The 18530-nt window shown below is 43.2% G+C and overlaps 2 protein-coding genes across 7 annotated transcripts; both read right to left on the bottom strand.

Annotated features, from left to right (window-relative positions):
- Positions 1-59: 59 nt before the first annotated feature.
- On the bottom strand, positions 60-12577 carry LOC100843511 (pentatricopeptide repeat-containing protein At5g55840). 6 transcript variants are annotated; one of them, XM_014897628.2, is made up of 9 exons: positions 11760-12577; positions 8497-10425; positions 6950-8406; positions 6547-6866; positions 6190-6412; positions 4634-4737; positions 1371-1507; positions 1170-1291; positions 60-987 (listed from the first exon to the last, which is right to left on the bottom strand). In XM_014897628.2, the coding sequence occupies exons 1-3, from the start codon at positions 11905-11907 to the stop codon at positions 7127-7129; spliced, it is 3357 nt and encodes a 1118-aa protein (XP_014753114.1). In that variant the 5' UTR covers positions 11908-12577; the 3' UTR covers positions 60-987; positions 1170-1291; positions 1371-1507; positions 4634-4737; positions 6190-6412; positions 6547-6866; positions 6950-7126. The 6 variants fall into 6 exon arrangements, with proteins under 6 accessions (XP_014753114.1, XP_024313747.1, XP_014753112.1 ...); XM_024457979.1 differs by adding an exon at positions 1692-1776 and having other exon boundaries at positions 6950-10425; positions 11760-12576; XM_014897626.2 differs by adding an exon at positions 1692-1831 and having other exon boundaries at positions 6950-10425; positions 11760-12576.
- Positions 12578-13472: 895 nt separating this feature from the next.
- On the bottom strand, positions 13473-16491 carry LOC112269762 (proline-rich receptor-like protein kinase PERK14). The gene is made up of 2 exons (XM_024456828.1): positions 16170-16491; positions 13473-14020 (listed from the first exon to the last, which is right to left on the bottom strand). The coding sequence occupies exons 1-2, from the start codon at positions 16489-16491 to the stop codon at positions 13473-13475; spliced, it is 870 nt and encodes a 289-aa protein (XP_024312596.1).
- Between the last annotated feature and the right edge of the window lie 2039 nt (positions 16492-18530).

An 18530-nucleotide genomic window follows, 5' to 3' on the forward strand; every position in this document is an offset into this window, starting at 1 on the left:
TACTTTTCATTTCGATTGAGGGAGTAGCTAGCTAGCCGTCGAACCCCACGAGCTGAAAATTGGGGCCAAATTTCTCTGTACATAAACTCACCCATATGGTTTTTTAAAAATGTTATCCATAGCGGCTTTGAAAAAAATAGGAACACATACATTCCATTAATCCGGTTCACGCCTCGCACCCACACTCATCAACACACGAGCTAGTTTAATACAATAACGCGGACAATAGAGAATTTGATACACAATAAAACCAAGAGTAAGGGAATACTTGATTTCCCTAAACATCATTCCCAGAGAAGCAGCATCATGGCTCGCGCGCCGAAGTTACTGCTCTTTGTATTTGTAGGATCTGAATGTCCGTCTGCAGAATAATCTTCCAACACCCAGATGCTTGGCACAGATGATCCTCTGATCATCGCCTCATCAGCATGTAAAGCATCCATAGCTCGATTGATCGAGTCAGCCGGAGCGAAACAACATCTCCCACCGAATCACGGGCCAAACAACCCCCGCCGCCCTTGGAAAGTGCTGGCTTAAGAATTGTTCGTCGCCTATAATAAGACGGCAAAGTAACAAAAACAGCCGTCACATGATGCCCAACATCCCAGGCGCTTGTGTGCATCAATCCCAAGCATATCGCATACAGTGCAATCTTTTTCGGCATTAGGTACGTGGGCATAAAAAAGAGAAGCTTTATTTTGAAAACAGCAAATTCAACGGACATATTCATAGCACTAGATGATCTGGCGCGCTTTGCCACGCCGTACGAAACCGCAACTTGCACGATTTGATGACTATCTACGGAAGGAGATGGCTTCGGCCTTCGGGTGTGTTCAGATGAGGCACTATGTTGCAGGCCATCGAGTGAAGCAGGAGCTGTCGCTGCGCAGATCACTTGGACGGTTGGGGTCTAGCGCGCACTGACCAGTCAGCGTCTCCAACATCACTACTCCGAAACCGTAGACGTCACTCTTGACATATAGATGCCTAAACATGGTTCAAAGCATGTAATGAGAACGATCCTCAACAGCTAAGAAAGCAACCACAAATAGCAACTTGCGAACTCTGAATTTTGCAAGTATGAATGGAGCTAGCAACAACTTGAGAAGGTACTATAATCAGTTGTTTAACTTCAAACTCATATGGGACGAAGTAGTGAAGATACATACCAGTGTCTACGTTGTCCGACCTACATATCCATAGTACCCATGACCCTGGTCATGATATGCGAGTTACTACATGTTGGTCCAAGCTTAGCAAGCCCAAAATCAGAGAGCTTTGCATTATAGTTCTACCAAAGAATGCTGTCAGCATCGGACATTGATGAACAGATAGCAGGTGGAAGGTACATTGTATAGTAGAAAGCTTACTGCATCGAGAAGAATATTGGAAGCCTACAAGTCGCGGTAGATAGCTTGCTTCTCTGATGCATGCAAGAATGCAAGTCCTTGAGCTGCACCAGTGGCTATCTTTAGCTTCAGCTCCCATGATAGCGGAGCACATCCTCCTGAAAAAGAAATGCAATAAGTTAAAATATCAGTCATTTTTCTACAACACTACACAAGTATTGCAGAGAGAAATGTAGCAAGCATGAGTAAAGTCATGAGAAAAGGACGAAACAAATTATCGGCAGTAATAACTCATTTCTCAAAAGATGGTTTTCTAAGCTCCCTGTGGCCATGAACTCATACACAAGCAATAGCTCCTTGTCCTCCCAGCAGTAGCCCAATAGCTTAACAAGGTTTGAGTGGGAAAGTCTTCCCAGAAAGTTTATCACTGACGGCAAGTTGAGAGTCAGAAGATGTCCATTAGATACGGTGGTTGCAGCAACCTTTAGAAGTGACGACTGTTAGACTAAAGTAATATAAGAGCATTGAGTCAAATCTGTTAGCACAATAGTAATATTTTGTAAATACTAGAGCTGACCAAACAAAGAGAAGCAATTGCATTGTGATATAAACATCTGGACTCTTGGATATTTCTGGTCAGTAATTCTGAACAGCTTATCATAAAACATACCAAAAATATTGGTTTTGGTCAGCATTGGTCAGAAGGCACTACCTAGATAATGCTGTCATGTTATGATTTAATAAACTGACAGCCAGGCCATGAGAAAGCATAAAGAACCATAAGTCTATAAGCATGCAATGCCCAAGGCAACCTCCAAAGTTGCTGTGATTTTTTAAAACCTGACCACTAATGGTGTTTGGACAGAAAGTATACTATCCTCAGATAATAGCACAGTGATAAACTCATAGCAGTTCTTCCACATTTTTCATCACCGTTACCACCAAGAGTCTAAGAACAAATAAACTAAGTCAAACCCCCATAGCTTGGCAAGATTTTTACGTTCATACTCATCCAGGGATGTAAACGGCGTGGTAAATGGCGCTGCCAGGCCCAGTTATCCAACCGCCCGCAGAGTCTTTAGTTGCAGATTTTTCTGTTTTGCTGTCAAAAGCTGCTGTGGGACATGGCTAAATGGGCTCAAACGGGCTCTAACTGGCGCCGTTTACATCCCTGTACTCATCAACTTGGCATCCAAAAAATTAATCATTTATTTAAACAAAATGACCAGACTTTACCCGCCATTCCTCATATCCCTACATGCTCTCCAAGTTGAGCTTCTTGACAGCAACAACCATGCCGGTGACACTCTTGGCCGGGTTCATCGTATTCTCATCCACCCCACCCTTTGTGTACCCTTGATTGTTGTGTAGCTGTATGGACCATAACCCAAATCCCCCCTCCCCATGTTAGGAGTAATCTTGTCGTCATACCACAGTTGTGATATCTAAGAGAATACAGCTGGCTGTTACATGGAGCTATATAGCTTAGTCATGAAGTATCCAGGGTATGTAGGAGTCTTACTAGAAGTAAGAGTAGTAGCGTTCAAGTCAGTTTTGAATAGCTCAAGGAGCAGCTTTGTAATAGTTTCTAGTTGTTACAGGCTGGAGTACAGAACCGACCTACGGGTCAGTGAACAGTAACCGACCTAGAAAGACTATATACTGTATCCCCTTTGTAAGAAAGCGATGTTTGTATCACTTGAAATATCTAATAAAACTTCCTACTAGTAAGAAGCCATGTGTGTGTGTGCGTGAAGCACATCTAGACAGAGTTGTGTGTGTGAAGCACACCTTTTACAAGGTGAGAGCCCCCTAGCTACACCTCAAGGACACTATCCAGCCTGAAGTTCTTAGTAACTGTACCGAGATCAAGGAATGTAAATGTCCGGAGGTTTGGTGCCTCTAGGATATGACCCTCAAGGAAAGTGTTGAACCGGTAAGTGACTCCGGGCCCAGCCCTTTCGGCCCATCACATGTGTAGAAGACTGAAGAGCCATCTTCTCCCTGCCCCAGCCGCAACTGCTATACGCTGCAATAGATCGAGGTACAACATGGTATCAGAGCCACGTTTGGCCGCGACCTCACTGGCGATGGCGGAGGCGGCGCTGGCCTGAGGTGCGGCCCAGGAGGGGCGGTGTGATCGCCCTCGAGCAGGGCGCACGCAGGCAGGCGGCGGCCGTGAGGCAGGTGCGCCAGAACCTGGTGCTGCTGGAGGTCAGCCCCGTGGTGGGGGCGGTGTTCGCGACCACGGAGGAGCAGGGCGGCGCACTCATCCTCGACATCGGCAAGTACCGACGAGGCGAAGCTATCCCCAACGACAAGTCTTTTCCGATGAAGCAGAACACTCCACATTGCCGGGCACCGATGAGGCGAAGGCCGCCCATCTGTCTGAGCTGACAAGGCCAGACATCTTCATCATCAGATAACAACAAGCCGGAGGGAAATGGGCGCGTACCGATCCACCCCTTCCATTTCATCATCATCCACCATCGTCTACACAACGCATGAAGAAGACAAGACTTGAAGACGACGACCATTGCAGCAGCTTAATCGGAGGTGGTCCGTGAACTCGACCCGCATACGTAATTAATCGGGAGCCTTCCGAGGCCCCGTGAACCAAGAACACACAGCCGCCCATGTCATATTGGCTGCACTAGCAGGCCACGGGGTGCTTATGTGAAGAGATCATGTAATTTTGTTTCTCCAAGTTGAGATTAATAAAATACCAGCTTCCCTATTTATTTGTGTACTTAGTACACTAGCACGCCCGCATACCTTTATTTCCTCTGGCGCGCGAGAGAAATATTTTATTCCTAAAAGTATTTTTCGTGTCAAACAACATACCACATTTATATTATAAAGAAGATACATGTACCCAGGGCCATACTTTCTACGTTTAAGAAACAAATAGAGATATAACTAATTTATCTGTTTATGATGTATGTGTACTAGGTCCAAGATATATATCAACTACCACCTCATATAATTTATTGTCATGACATTAATCACTACAAAATGTCCTGAAAGTGTATTATTGTTAGTAGGTTATCAATTACATAGCAGGTCTGTCTAAAACGAATATATAAATTGTACTCCCTCCAATCCATAAAAAGTGTCGCCCACTTAGTACAAACTTTGTACTTAGGTACAAAATGGGCGACACTTTTTATGGATCGGAGGGAGTAGAAACAATAAACTCAAATAGGTTCTTAATGATTTAGGACATCAACAAAACAAAATAAATTAAAACTCATCAAGAAAGGGGAAAAAGCAGAAAAACTTACACCAAAGAGGTTAGCTTGACCATCAATTTTGTATCTCCCTTGTTGCTTCAAATACAGCTAGGGAGCCAACTTCTTGACTTCAACAAAGCACATTCGTTCCATCTCTGCAAACAAGTGAACAACAGTTTCAAAGATTTAACCATCAGAACATAACATAGGTTCGGCTTCCAGGATGCACATATTTTATTGGATCATTGGAAGCCGAACCTAGTTTCTTAAAGATACACCTTGATCAAAGATAACATAACATAGTTTCCCTCCATTTGACCAAGGTGTATCCTTAAGAAACTAGGTTCGGCTTCCAATGATCCAATAAAATATGTGTATCCTGGAAGCCGAACCTATGCTATGTTCTGATGGTTAAATCTTTGAAACTGTTGTTATCTTTGAAATTTGGAATCAGAACATAACATAGTTTCCCTCCATTTCACAAAGGTTGGCGTATTTTGTTTCGTTAAGACACTTTGACCAAGAATTACACTATTAATATGTAACATATATCATACAAAATCATGATTATTAGAAAGAATTTTTAAATACGAATCTATTGATATAAATTCCATGTACGTAAAAACACATATTAATAGAGTTATCATTGGTCAAAGCCTTGTATTAACGAAACAAAATACGCCAACCTTTGTGAAATGGAGGGAGATGTCTGTTCCTTAAGAACTTCATAATTTGCATGTTTGGTGATCATCATTGCCATGGGTTGCTTATCTGCTTGTTTCAATTAAGTGTATGATCAATTACATCTTGTACCAGTTACATGCTTGCCAGCAATTCTTTTTAACTTATCGGTGCTTGATTGCTACCGTGGTTAGCGCTGGCTGCTTTCTAGTCCAGTATAGAGGCTACTTGGCCACGCCTAGTTGAACTTGAACATGGATTCAGATAATATTACAAAATTCCATAATTTCATGAATGAAATTGTTAAATGATGCTTAAATCGATATTATAAACTTCCTGCAGACAAGTTAATCATCAAATTTACTGCAAGTAGCAGGAAACTATAGAAGTTGTGTTCTTGTTTTTACTTTAAATCCTAAAAATGCAGCATACTACCATTCCAGCTTATAAGACAAATATGTTTCATTTCTTCCTGTTAACTTACTGGTAACTTTTTCTGAGTTACTGGTCACCTTATGAGTGAAAGCCATCGCATGTTGTATAATCAGTCCATCATATACTGATAACTGATATATACTTAATGATCCTGGAAGCAGATTAATTCCTTGAAGTCCATGCTTCAGTATGTCAGTTAAACCAAACCTGATGTTTTCTTCTTTAGAGCCATTCCGTTATTTATAAAAAGTTACATCAGCTTATAAGACTTTTGTCAAATCTGCAAGGATTAGTATTTATCTTCAGTTGAATGTTCTTGCCCCATGCCTAGCCTAGTGACTACCTTCTGTTGTGGAAACTTTGTTTTAGCAGTATTCATGAAATCTTCAATCGCACTTGTTAGTTTCATACATGCTGTGAACATATATAATCAATGAAAGTTTAGCATACAATTGTACCAAAATAAATAATTCTATGCACTAATTACATACCGGTGCATTTGCATCAGCTTAATTTGACATGAATAACTGGCACAATGACAATCGTTCTTGCTGAGCCAACTTCAGGGATAAAAAAAAGAGCCAACACGTAGACCGATTTCGCTGGCAGAGGGTGTATGAGAGGTAGTCATAGATATCCTAGCATCCCAGTTCAGATCTTCTCCTTGTGAGGCAGGCATAGTGAGAAGTTCCTTGTGACAAAATGTGAGACTCCCTGCCAGTGAATACTGGATGAGAACGTTTTAGCAGAATACTAAGAAGAATCACTGGTTATCAGTAGTTCTACAGTAATAATGAGCATCCTATGAATTGCAATTCATTATAATAGAGAAGAAGCAAATAACGAACCATAAAGTGTCCAATTTTGGAGTCTCATTGGCCAATCCATCAACGCCAGTTTAGGGCATTGTATCTGCGAAAGCTGCCTTCTCAAAACCATTCTTGATGGGAAATCTTCATTACAGCAGCCTGGTGCATTTGGGAGCACAGAAACGCCAAGATTTTTGACAATCTAAACCTTGTATTTGCCTGGCCCTTCATCTTCATGGACCTCCACCTTCTTTCTTTCAGATTAAAGGAGCTTGCTGCTCTCATTTGTGTCTGGCTTGACACGCTTGTATAGCCTCTCCTCTCTATTTTCCTTGTATACCCCCCTTCTATTTTTAAACCTTTTACAGTAAATACAAATGGATGATAAAGTGAAGAAACAATATCATGAGAAAAGGAACACGGGAAAATCATAATAAAGCACCTGATTAGTTGTAGGAGGCACAGGATGTTTGCCATATCTAAATAGTAATCCTCAATGATCAGCACCATGAAATCAATTTCAGACTCATAAGCCAGAAAATAGCCATAGTTTTGTACCAACATATTGCCAAATAAAGCATCACTTCCATTGCTGTGATAAGTTAATTCAAAGTGGATTTCAGTCTGCAGCAGCTTTATGGATGGATTTATGATCTGCATGCAATACTTTGAAGTCATTGTTAAATGCTGTCCCTTTTCTACAATTTCTTATCATGTTTAACCTGTCCATTGCATTCTCCATCCTCCATTCAGGACATTGATCCGTATATGAGGGAACAAGGCCCCTATCCTCTATATCATTTAGTAGTTTCTCTCCCTCCAGCGTTCTGCCTGTTCCATAGATAGCTTCAGTAAGTGTAGTATATGTCGTAACGTTCGGCCGGAGTCCCTTAGATTTCATCTCTTCATAAAGTTCTAAAGCATCTGAAACACATTGAATTTTGCATAAACCTGTGATTAGAACATTATAAGTGACAACATCAATCTTCAACCCACAAGACTCCATCAAGCTTTTCAGGTGCAGAGCATCAGAAATCTTGGCTTCCTTGCAGAGACCATGCATTAGGGTAGTGAAAGTAGCAATGGTTGGCACCATTCCTGCCCGTATTATGCTACAGAAAACTATGATACCCTCTTCAACCTTTCCGCATTTACTAAGGCCTCTAACAATTGAGCTGTCAGCAACTTCAGCTGGCACAATACCAAGAGCTGTCATTTCCTCTTTAAGCCTGAATGCTCCATTAATGTCTCCAAACCTGCACTTCGCATTGATTAAAGCAATATAGTGTGTATGCTTTGGTTCAAGGCCACTTTCAACCATGTCACGTAAAACATCACAACTGTGCTGCAACCAATTTTTCCTGATTAATCCATTTATCATGGCACTGTATGTTTTACTGCTAGGTGACATATACAACCACTTCATACAATTGAAAAGCTGTAAAGCATCAGACATCCTAGATTTCTCACTAAATGCATTTATGAGTACATCAAAAGACAACCTATCAGGATAAATGCCTTCTAAGACCATCTTGTCCAAGAACTTAACCGCGATTTCAATCATACCATGTTTGGAAAGTCCAAGGATAAGTAAACGATATGTCACATTGGTTGGCTTAATCCCTTTCCTCACCATATCTTTGTAGAGGTAAATAGATCTTGACAAATGTCCCTTCTTGATGTGCCCATGCATAAGAATGTTATAACTAGCTGGGTTTGGATAAACCTTGTTCTGATTCATATCATAAATTGTCATCTCTACTTTATGTAATTTTCCTGCCTTTAGGTACCCATTCATCATTGAGTTGTAGGCAATACAATCTGCATACATGCCTTCCTTGCATATGATCTCCTGGAACAGGTAAGAAGCAGCCTTAACTTGGCCTTCCTTGATCAAACCTTTCAACAAACAAGTATATGTAACAATATCAGGGACCAACCCTTTCTCCAACATCATCTGCAACAAGATGACTGCAGGAACAATTTTACCTTTTCTGCAAAAACCACTAAGAAGAATAGTGTAAGTATGTATGTCAGGTATAAAGTTAATCGTGACCATTTTCTCACATAAATCCAGAGCTTCATCTAGAGATCCATGGTTGCAAATCCCTAGAAGTAATGCATTTAAGGTTTTCTGATCAATGGCAGAAGGTATGTGAACAATGCAGGACATGAACTCCTTTGCTTGTACCAAGTGACCTCCCTTGCATAATCCTCTAAGCAAATTCCTATATGTGTAAACATCTGGAGAACAACCATATTTTTCCATATTATCATAAACTGAAAATGCTTCATGTACGCTACCTCTGCTACAGTACGAATCTATTATACAGTTTAGAGAGGCAACATCAAACGTTATCTTCATCTTAGACATGTATTCTTTGAACTGCTCAGCCTGCGTAACCATTCCTTCTCTATACAATGCACATAACAATGCATTATGGATGAATGAATTGGCAGCTAGGCCCCTCCGATAGATATCCACAAAATACTTCATTGCTTCCCTCACATATCCAGCCTTACAACAATAACAAACCAGTGTTGTATAAAGCACCTCATTGGGCAAAACTCCTGTTTTTTGCATCCTTGACAAAATCTCTCTTGTTTCTTCTAGCTTACCCATCTTGCACATGCCATTGATCAATGCTGAATAAGTAACAACATCTGGACTAATCCCATCCGCAAGTGTGCTCTTGAAAATTTCTTTGGCCTTAGAAACCTCTCCTAGCTGACAGAAACCATCAATCAGGATAGTATACATAGTCCTATTAATTGCTGTGCCTCTTGATTTCAGAACTTCAATAAGATTCAGTGCATGTCCCGGCATGGAAGCTTTGCAATAACCATTCAGCATTGCGCTATAAGTTACTTCACTTGGTTTCACACCAGCAACTTGCATTTCATATAGAACTCTTAAGGCTTCATCAATTGTGCCATTTCGGCAGTACCCATCAATCAAGGTAGTGTAAGTAGCTAGACTTGGTTTCAAGCCCTGTCTTAGCATTTCATTGAAGATGTGGATAGCAAGCATCATCTTACTTTCGTCAAAGAATCCTTTGATCAAAGTATTATACGTACATTCATCAGGTGCTAAGTTATCTCCCCTCATTCTTTTGAGCAAAAGGTAAGCATGTGTACTCCTCTTCATTTTACATAACTTATCTATCATGATGTTATAAGTGTATACATCTGCCTCTACACCATTCTTCTCCATATCTTCTAGGACACACATGGCAGCCTTGAACCTTCCCTTCTTAACATACCAATGAAGTATTGTATTATAAGTAATGACATTTGGTAAGGAACAACTCTTCATTTTATGTATCATATGTTTAGCCCCTTTAAGGTTGCCCTCAATGCACATTGAATTCAGCACAATATTGCAAGTGGTGACATCCAAAGGGAACTTCCGGACCAAACCTTCTTTTAAGAAGAACCAAACATGTTTTGATTCCCCAATTTCCACAAGAGCATTAAGGACGGCATTGCAAGCATGAGCTGAAGCCTTAAATCCACAGTTATCCATAAATAAAATTGCCATACTTGCATCAACAACTCTTTTTTCCTTGACATATGCATTGACGAGAAGGTCAAAAACTAAAGGATTGGAATCACAACGCGAGATGGTGCACAAGAGGGAGCTAAATACAGCACTGCAAGAGAAGCCTGTCATAGCAAGATGCTTCAACAGTGACATTGCTTGTGAGTGCATTTTAGCTTGGGTGAGAATCTGAGCAGCCATGCAGTAAATATGAGTAATTCGCTCCAAACCTGATCTTTGCACAATAGAACTCAGTATCTTAAGGGCCAGCTTTCCATGACCCTTGTCAAGCTTTCCAAATTTGTATGCCATGTGATTCAAGGTCTCCCAACGATGCATAGTTAGGACACTGATGATGCTACTCTCAACTCCATGGGCTGAAAGAGATAACCATCAATAGAGCAGGAAATTGATGCAACATCGAAAGAGGCTAAATAGCAGGCTTATGTCAAATACCACTGGCATTGCACATGAGAAGCAGCCAATTAAAAGTGAAACAAGTTATAAATGCAAAGAATTAGCTGAAGCCAACAAATATGTATTGAGACACTGGAAAGCTGTAGGGGCAGGTATCTCTTATGCAATGTAGCTCATATTGCTAAATGTTGACCGGAAATCAAACCAGTACGGTGGAACATAGGAAAGCTGCAGGGTGACAATGGCTAGGACTGGAAGTTAATTTTGCCAACACGTAAAATTTCTTATGTCTTGTTGTTTCTTGTGGAAATGGACCTGTAGTACTCATCTCGTATTAGTTGTTGGCACTGTGTTGGTGGTGTTTTTCTTGTATCGCTGGTATCCCCAGCTGAACAACTTGTTGGCTTTCTAATAAAGCTGGGCCAAAAGCCTTCTATCGAAAAAAATTCTTATGTCGTTGCTGTGCATAACAAATAATTATTTTTCCATTACCACTTCCTATGCACATGTTGCTAACAATAAGCACAAGGATCATGATACTGGACTCCTGAACCAAGTTATCGACTCAAATGAAGTCATGCAGTAACTAACTTAAGCAGGACATTAAGTAACTGATGAATATCTTGTAACAGAGCAATACTCCGTAGACATTATCAGAAGCAACTTAATGTGCATTAATTAAGTATAATACAGACACATCTTGCACTCAAACATAGTAATCTAATAGACAAAAATGAGGATGGAAATTCGTCTAAATTCTGAGCATTACATGCTCCTACTTCCAAATTTTCCAGTTATATGCAATTTGTACAATTTGCCAGAAATCAACCGGGATGAATTATGATAGCAAGAAGTAATTGTAATAACAGGACAAGTTCTTCTAGAACAACCAATCCACACATTATCATTTAAGATAAAGGTACCTTGGCCCTAGATTCCGCGTGATTTCAATCAGTACACTGTACATGCTTTGACGCACACATGTTAACTAGTTACTGGGCGAAACAATGAAAACAGGATAGCATGTATGAGCCCATTTATGCACTACATCTACAACATCATAAAGACTCCAACTCCCCCATGTCTTAGCACAACGGACCACTGTAGAGGAAACAATAAGCACACGAACTCTGCTAACAGGAATATCTACAAACAGCTTCAATGCATTCGAGTAACTGGACACGATACACAATGGCAAAAGCCGTTAATGCAGGTACAGTTCTGAATTGAACGCAGGGTTGCCGATTGCATCTACTGATACCGTAACAAACGGGATTCCGTGCTGAGATTTTACCTCTGGTAGTAGTGGTAGCGCCGATCCTGGTGTGGGCAGGCTGCCGGGAGCGGGCGGGGAGCCGAGAGGTGTAGAGCGCGTGGGAGGCCGTGGCTTTGGAGTCGAGGATCCTACGGCGGTACGAGGAGGACGCCAGCGACGACGACATGGTAAGCTTGCAGCAGGCGCAGTCGAAGCCAGAAGTTATGGGAGTGAAGGTGCGCTTGGAGGGGAACGTAGGCGTTGGCACGCGGTACGGGTATCAGAGTGGAGGCGGCGGCACGCGGTACCGAGAGCTCCTCATCGCGATTGAAGGTAGCCGCGTAGCGCACAATAACCGGCCGGAGACAGGGCGGCCCCGCGGCGGCGGGGTCGGGCGGGACTAGAACCTTCAGCCTCGGCACAATGCGCCCCGCGTGCGAGACAGGTGGTAGATGTAACCGAACCGCGTTCGGTTCTTCGGGTAATTAGGAAATTCGGGAAACCGGTTTTTCAGGATTGCTAACCGATCGGTTTTCTGTGAAATACCAAACCGAGAGATCCGGTTCGGTCTCGGTCTCCATTCTTCAAACCGAACCGACCGATATTGATCGCTCGCCAAGAAATCGAAGCGCAGGAGATGGCGCCGGCTGCTGGGAAATAGAGAGAGGGAGGAGATTGAGCGCCGCCGGGGAAGGGAGAGAGACGGCGAAGAGGGCGCCGGCCGCCAGGAACGAGTGTGGGAGAAGATGGCGCCGGCCACCAGGAAATAGAGAGGGAGGAGATCCACCGGTGCTGGCTGGCAAGCAGAGGTGGCGGCTACGGCAACGGAGCCTGGAGGCATGCCCGAGGCCCCGAGCGGCTACGTGGGGGGGGACTGTGCGCCTGTACCATCAAAAAAACAGAAGGGTGAGCAAACGTTGGCCAGAGTTTGGAAATGGGTTGGGCCGGGCGCCCAGCTTGGCCATGTTTTTGTTTCGTTTTTGGTTTCTGTTAACCGAAGGCTGGACCTGACCTGACCGGGATAAATCGGTTATCTGACTTTGCTAACCGAATAGGACCGAAGTTTCGGTTTCAGTCTATTCAACTTCGGTCCAGGTTCTTTCGCTCCGGTTCTTTGGCTATTGGTTAATATGCCCACCTTGAGATGTACTCCAGTCACGGAGAAAAATTCTGTAATATTAGGTTAACTTTTATAGTCACCTAATGAAGATTTTTTGCTTAAATGTCTATGATTAAATTTGGTGGCCCTCAAGGCGTCGATTTAGGAATAAGTATTCCTTGGCTGTCCATGAAAAAGCAAAACCATTTAAATTTTGGCAAAAGTTTGATTGAATTCAACCGTGACGCCATTCAAGGCACCTACTGCTGCCACAACAATGTCACTTGCTTATTAAGAGCATCTCCAACAGTATACCCATAATTTGGATACCCAAAACCATTATGGGTAGAAAAGAGAGAAAATTTGGGTACTCAAAACTTGTCCAAACTTGCCCATCTTTTGCAGCATTCCCAAAACTGAGTACCCATATCCTTTTTTGTTCTTTTATTTTGTTTGCCACAAGCTGCTCATCTTCCCCAAATCCAATTCCCGTTGTGACCCCAAATTGGACTCAAATCTTTGGGTCCGGATTCGCAGCGCCGCCACCGCTGCACGGCCGGAGCCGCCACCCCTTGCCGCTGCATGGTCGGGGAGAGCTCGGGAGAGCAGCAGAGGCCGGCGGCGCAGCGAGCCCTAGCCGGCCGTCTGCTTCTTCAATCTGGGCGGCCGCGCAGGTCGGGCGGGGAGCAGTGGCGAGGCGCTGGATGTTGGGGCAGGTGGCATTCAAGGATGCGGGCGCGGACGGTGGCGGTGGGGTGCGGGACGCGGGCGGTGAAGACGACGGTGCAGGGCGCGCGGAGTACGGTAGCGGCGGCGGCCATCTTCCTGGAGAACGGAAGCGGCGGCGCCGCGGCGGGCATCTTCGTGGAGGTCGGAGGGGGGAGCATGGGGGGCGGCCGGCGGGAAGCCTTTTCGGGGCGGAGCGTGTGCCAACCGTCCCCTTCTTCGAGCACGGCGACGAGGCAGGTCGGGGCGGGGCGGAAGGCGGAAGGCGGAGCTCGGGGAGCACCTGCTGCTGCTCGTTGGGGCGGGAGGTGAGCGGGGCCGGGGAGGACCGTGGTGGCCAACAGCGGCGCGGTCCGGCCGCCGGAATCGGAGCTGGCGACGGAGGGTTGAGCTCGGGGTGGGCGCAGAAGTGGCTGGAACGAGGCAGTTGGGCTTCCCGCCCCTTGTGCGTTTTGGGGGGCTAAAATATGGGTAGCTACCCAAAACAATTTGGGTATCTAACTTTTATGGGTATGCTGCTGGAGCTAGATTTTGGGTCAAAATACCCATATTGACAGTTTTGGGGTATTCTTTTCAAATATGGGTATGCTGTTGGAGATGCTCTAAATTAGGGAGCCGTGTAGTAAGAGAAAGTATACAATGGGCTAGTCGGGTAATTTTAGGATGGGATCGAATTGATGTCAAATTGAAAATTTTGACCGATAGTTTCTAAAACATAGAATCTTAATATTAAAAAATTCAGAAAAAATTACCATAGTTTCAAAGAAAATTTATAAGTCACAATGTCTAGAGGTTTTAAACGCAGAGAACTGTAATTCTTGTGTATGTGGTTGGATTCTCATAATCTCGTTTACTCCAATCTTGAGACTCCACGGATTCTATGGGGCTTGTGGACTGGAATTCCGCTAGATCCATTATGTGCCATGAGGATCAACCCCGACTACAACAGCAAACTAATGCATGCAAAACTGGGTAATGAAAGAAACAGTTTGAGATCCATTTGCATTATGATTTTATTTGCATTATGATTTTAGAGCATAGCCCTTACATATCCGAATAATGATATTGTGATGGGAGGACCGACCATAACCAACAGGGGGAAAGGTAGTCAGATATTCAGATTTAGGTTAATTTGCTTGTGGCCGGGAGTTATCCTCTTTTTTTAAAAGGTTAATTTGTTGGGTGGTCTCGTGTTTGAGCCATCCGTAAGTTGGTTCATCCGAATCTCTCGAGCTCAGCTACAGCTATACGACCTCCATTCATAAATATACATGTTATCTTAGAATGTATGCATCACCAACTTTGTTTACAAAATTTAAAGATTCGGATGATGATTTTTATATTTTGTTGGGCGGAGGGAGGAAATTGGTACAAGCGTCTTAAGTAAATCTTGGTCAGTTCATTGCTAAGTTACCCCTCGTTTGATAAAATACAATTCCTGGCTGCTTTTATAAGGGAAAATAAAACTGCCCTAATTACCCAGGGTAAGTTTGGTTCACGCCCAAAGTAGCCCTACCAGATGTGTGCAAATTTTGGCTTGTTAATTTTTTGGCCAATAATTCTTGAGATCAATGTTTTTGCAAAATTATGTGAGAGGGACGACTAAATATTCATTGGCAACCAAATTTTTGACAAAAAAAAAACACGAACCAAATTATCATGGGTTGCCAGTATTTTGGCATGGCCAATTTTGGCTCAAAATTAAACACACCCCTAATCTCTCTGAAATAAGCAGCAGCAGGCCCAATCAAGATCTTTTTAAAAGAATTTTGAGTAAATTTCACCGTGTACAAAAGTGTCTGTAAATTTTACAAAAGTGCACCAATTTTTTTTGAACATTGGATACCTAAGTGCTCACTCTCTTTTTATTGTGTACCTCATTTATCATTTTTTTCTTGAATTTGACAAATGGGCCCACTCGCCAAGCATAGTTGGCAGGTCGGGGTTTGTTGACTATTTGTGCCTTGTCAATTTTTCCAACTATTGGCTAGCCAAAAAATTGGTTAAGGATTTGCCAACCCATGGTTGGCCAAAAATTTGGCAAATTTTTGTGAAGAAGATGAGAAGAAGTTGGAAAGATTCTTTTGGCAGCCAAATTTTTGGCTACCAACCAACCAAACAAACACAAAAATAACATGGGCCAATTTTTTTGGTAGGGCAAGTTTTATCATGAACCAAACAACCCCTAGGATTTAGGGTGTTTCTATCGAAGCGGAACTGGATACCAATGACGATAAATGTCGAGCTTAGTCCGACAAGGGGTCCCCTATCTACAATGTCCAGCGCATATAATTTGACAAAATGGATAGAAAATAAGAAGAAGAAAAAAGCAACACTAAATGGATATGGATGCATATAGTACATTTCAGATTTCAGAAAGTACATCATACACTTGGTCAGGCTATCGGACAAATCGATCAGACGGTGGGACAGGACTGTTATTCCATAATATTGATCATAATTTGACAAATTGGATACAAAAATAAGAAAAAGCCACACTAAATGGACGCACATACTATAGTATATTTCAGATTTCAGAAAGTACATCATACGCTAAATTTTAGAACTGGGCCTGTCATGCAGGCTAGCGCTCTCGGACAACTCGATCAGACCGTGAGACGTACGGGACTTGGACTGGAAGCCGAATGTCGCCGCGAGAGAGGCGAGCCGCGGCCACTGGACGAGCCGTCCGGCGCGCTGGAGAGGCAACACCGGCTCGTCCCGTTCCGCAGCTGGCACGGACGTCGTCGCCCAGTTGTAGTAGTCCGGCGCTGGCTCCACGGACCGGAGGTACGACGCGCCGATGTGATCTTGATCGGAAGCCTTGGGGCCGGCGGGGGACTCGAGCGGGCTCGCGGGCTGAAGAGCCGTGAAGGGCAGCCGTGGGTCGTCGTGGGCCGGCGGCACGGTGATCGCCGGCGGCGGGAATTTAACCGTATTGGCCATGCTCGACGCAATAATCGCTAGCTAGCTATATCGATCTCTCGCGCGGTTCTTTTGTGTACGTCCTTGGGTTGCTGCTCACGTAGCAACTATTTATTGAGAACAAAATTAAGATCCGAGTCGTAGTGGGTTCGGAGAAATTAGTGCGTACGGAGTACTGATCATATCCGAATCGTATTGGGTGGGACTGCATGGGAATAGGGAAAGACGTCGGATTTTGGTAGTTCGTTCGTCATGTTGTCTTTTGTTCGGTCCACGGGATCAGAAAGTTCATCCGGCTCGGATTATAGGATTAGTACTATTTCCGATTATATTACTTGTCTCAAATTTATCCAAATATGAATGTATTTAGATTTAAAAAACGTCTAAATACATGGACAAGTAATATGGGTCAGAAAAAGTAGAATATATATTGTGTTCTCGTTTTTGCCGTCAAGGCAAAAGGTCTGTACGAATTTAGATTCCACGCCACGCGTGAAAAAATATCACAGCAGTGCAAAAAGCTGAAAAACCTTTTTTTAGCGAAAAAAAAAGCTGAAAAGTCTTTTTTTAAACAAGAAAATCCTTTTGTTAGTAACAATGACCTAAGGTGACGAGGACATCCTCATGTTGATACAACCGCTGCACCTACAGTCACAATACAAGGACCTCTCACAAGAGCTCGTGCACGCCAATTTAACTATCAAGTACTTTCGTTTCTTGGAACGATTCCTTCCATATATGAGAATATGATGCTGCCTAAATCAGATGTGTTTGTTACACTTAGGAATGATGAACCTAGCATGGATGAGAAGGACAAGCACTGGAGCATGATTACGCATGGAGAAGATGGCAGCAAGCGCGTGAGAATTGAAGATGATGCCGCAACGTAACATTTCAGAACTTTGAAGCCACCAAAGGAGAGATGAAGACGTGGGCGACATATAGAGTTTTCCAATTCATATTTTCGTCCACGTGAAGATATGATGCTGCGTCACCTCAAGTTGGGCCAGGCCCATCTAAACCGACCTATAAAGGATTCGGCCCACTTCCCAAGGCTGGCCGCATACATCCCTTCTAGTTCATCGTTTAGACTTGGATTTTGTTTAGTTTAAGACTTAGCCATTGTTAATCTTCGACATAGGCACAAGTGTCAAATCGACCTTCTGTACTACGTGCTTGCAGAATCCCATCTATAAAAACTTCATCTTTATTCGCAATATCTTGATTGCATCTATCATTCTTGCTAGTTCTTCGGTTGCTTGCAGGAATTGATCCTTCGTGATCAGGTTGATCTAGCTCCGGCATGGTCAATAACCTCGGAAGTTGGTGTAGCGATCGCGAAGACGCAACGTCTCGCACGTTTGTAGTCGGTTCGTCAACGTCGACCTCCACCATAATCGATAGCTACCTTCTCATCAAAACATCGGGCACCTTTTCCCTATCATGAGGACTTAAAAAAGCCTGGCCTGCATCCAGTTCATGCACCCAACGGCAGTTTGCTGCCCAGCAATGCGTATAGAACTCCGATTTGGTGCCCAGACGTGCGATGAATTACTGGCCTATCTTCGGATGCATATGCTTGCACACCCCTTTCTTCTTCTTTTTTGAGAAGATTTGACAAAATGACACGTTTTACATTGTGTTTGATAGAAATATACCACACCATTGTGTCACTTGGTTTTTCTGTCAAAATGTAAAGAAAATCGAAGTTTTACTTGTAGGCCTAAACTGGCATCAGGATTTGGAACTTGGTGCTTTTCTCTCTGTTCTCTAAAGTATTTGGGCTCCTTGGAGACGTTGTCTTGGATCCATATACTCCTTGCAGGTGGGGCGTAACCTTTGAAGTAACATAATTCAGGCGGGAAACCTTTGAAGTCACATAAATTCAGGCGGGAAACCTCCCCCCATTCTCTTTTCTCGAAGCAATATCTTCCCATCACATCTCAAAAGTGTCAACTAATCCCTCCGATCCTAAATTTTTGTCTCAAATTTGTTCAAATATGGACGTATCCATTCTTAAATACATGTAATATTTTGTCAACAATTTAGAATCGGAGGTA

The sequence above is a fragment of the Brachypodium distachyon genome, chromosome 1, assembly GCF_000005505.3.
Source record: "Brachypodium distachyon strain Bd21 chromosome 1, Brachypodium_distachyon_v3.0, whole genome shotgun sequence".
In the NCBI taxonomy this organism is placed as follows: Eukaryota; Viridiplantae; Streptophyta; class Magnoliopsida; order Poales; family Poaceae; genus Brachypodium; species Brachypodium distachyon.

Bases quoted from the DNA above. Each gene is read 5' to 3' on its own strand.
- LOC100843511 (XM_014897627.2), bottom strand. From the start codon at position 11,907: ATGTCGTCGTCGCTGGCGTCCTCCTCGTACCGCCGTAGGATCCTCGAC. The intron at 10,426-11,759 runs GTAAAATCTCAG...TATCTCTTTCAG, and splicing joins CGCTACCACTACTACCAGAG to CCCATGGAGTTGAGAGTAGC.
- LOC112269762 (XM_024456828.1), bottom strand. From the start codon at position 16,491: ATGGCCAATACGGTTAAATTCCCGCCGCCGGCGATCACCGTGCCGCCG. The intron at 14,021-16,169 runs GTACGTCTCACG...TGTTTTGGGTAG, and splicing joins CGGCTTCCAGTCCAAGTCCC to CTACCCATATTTTAGCCCCC.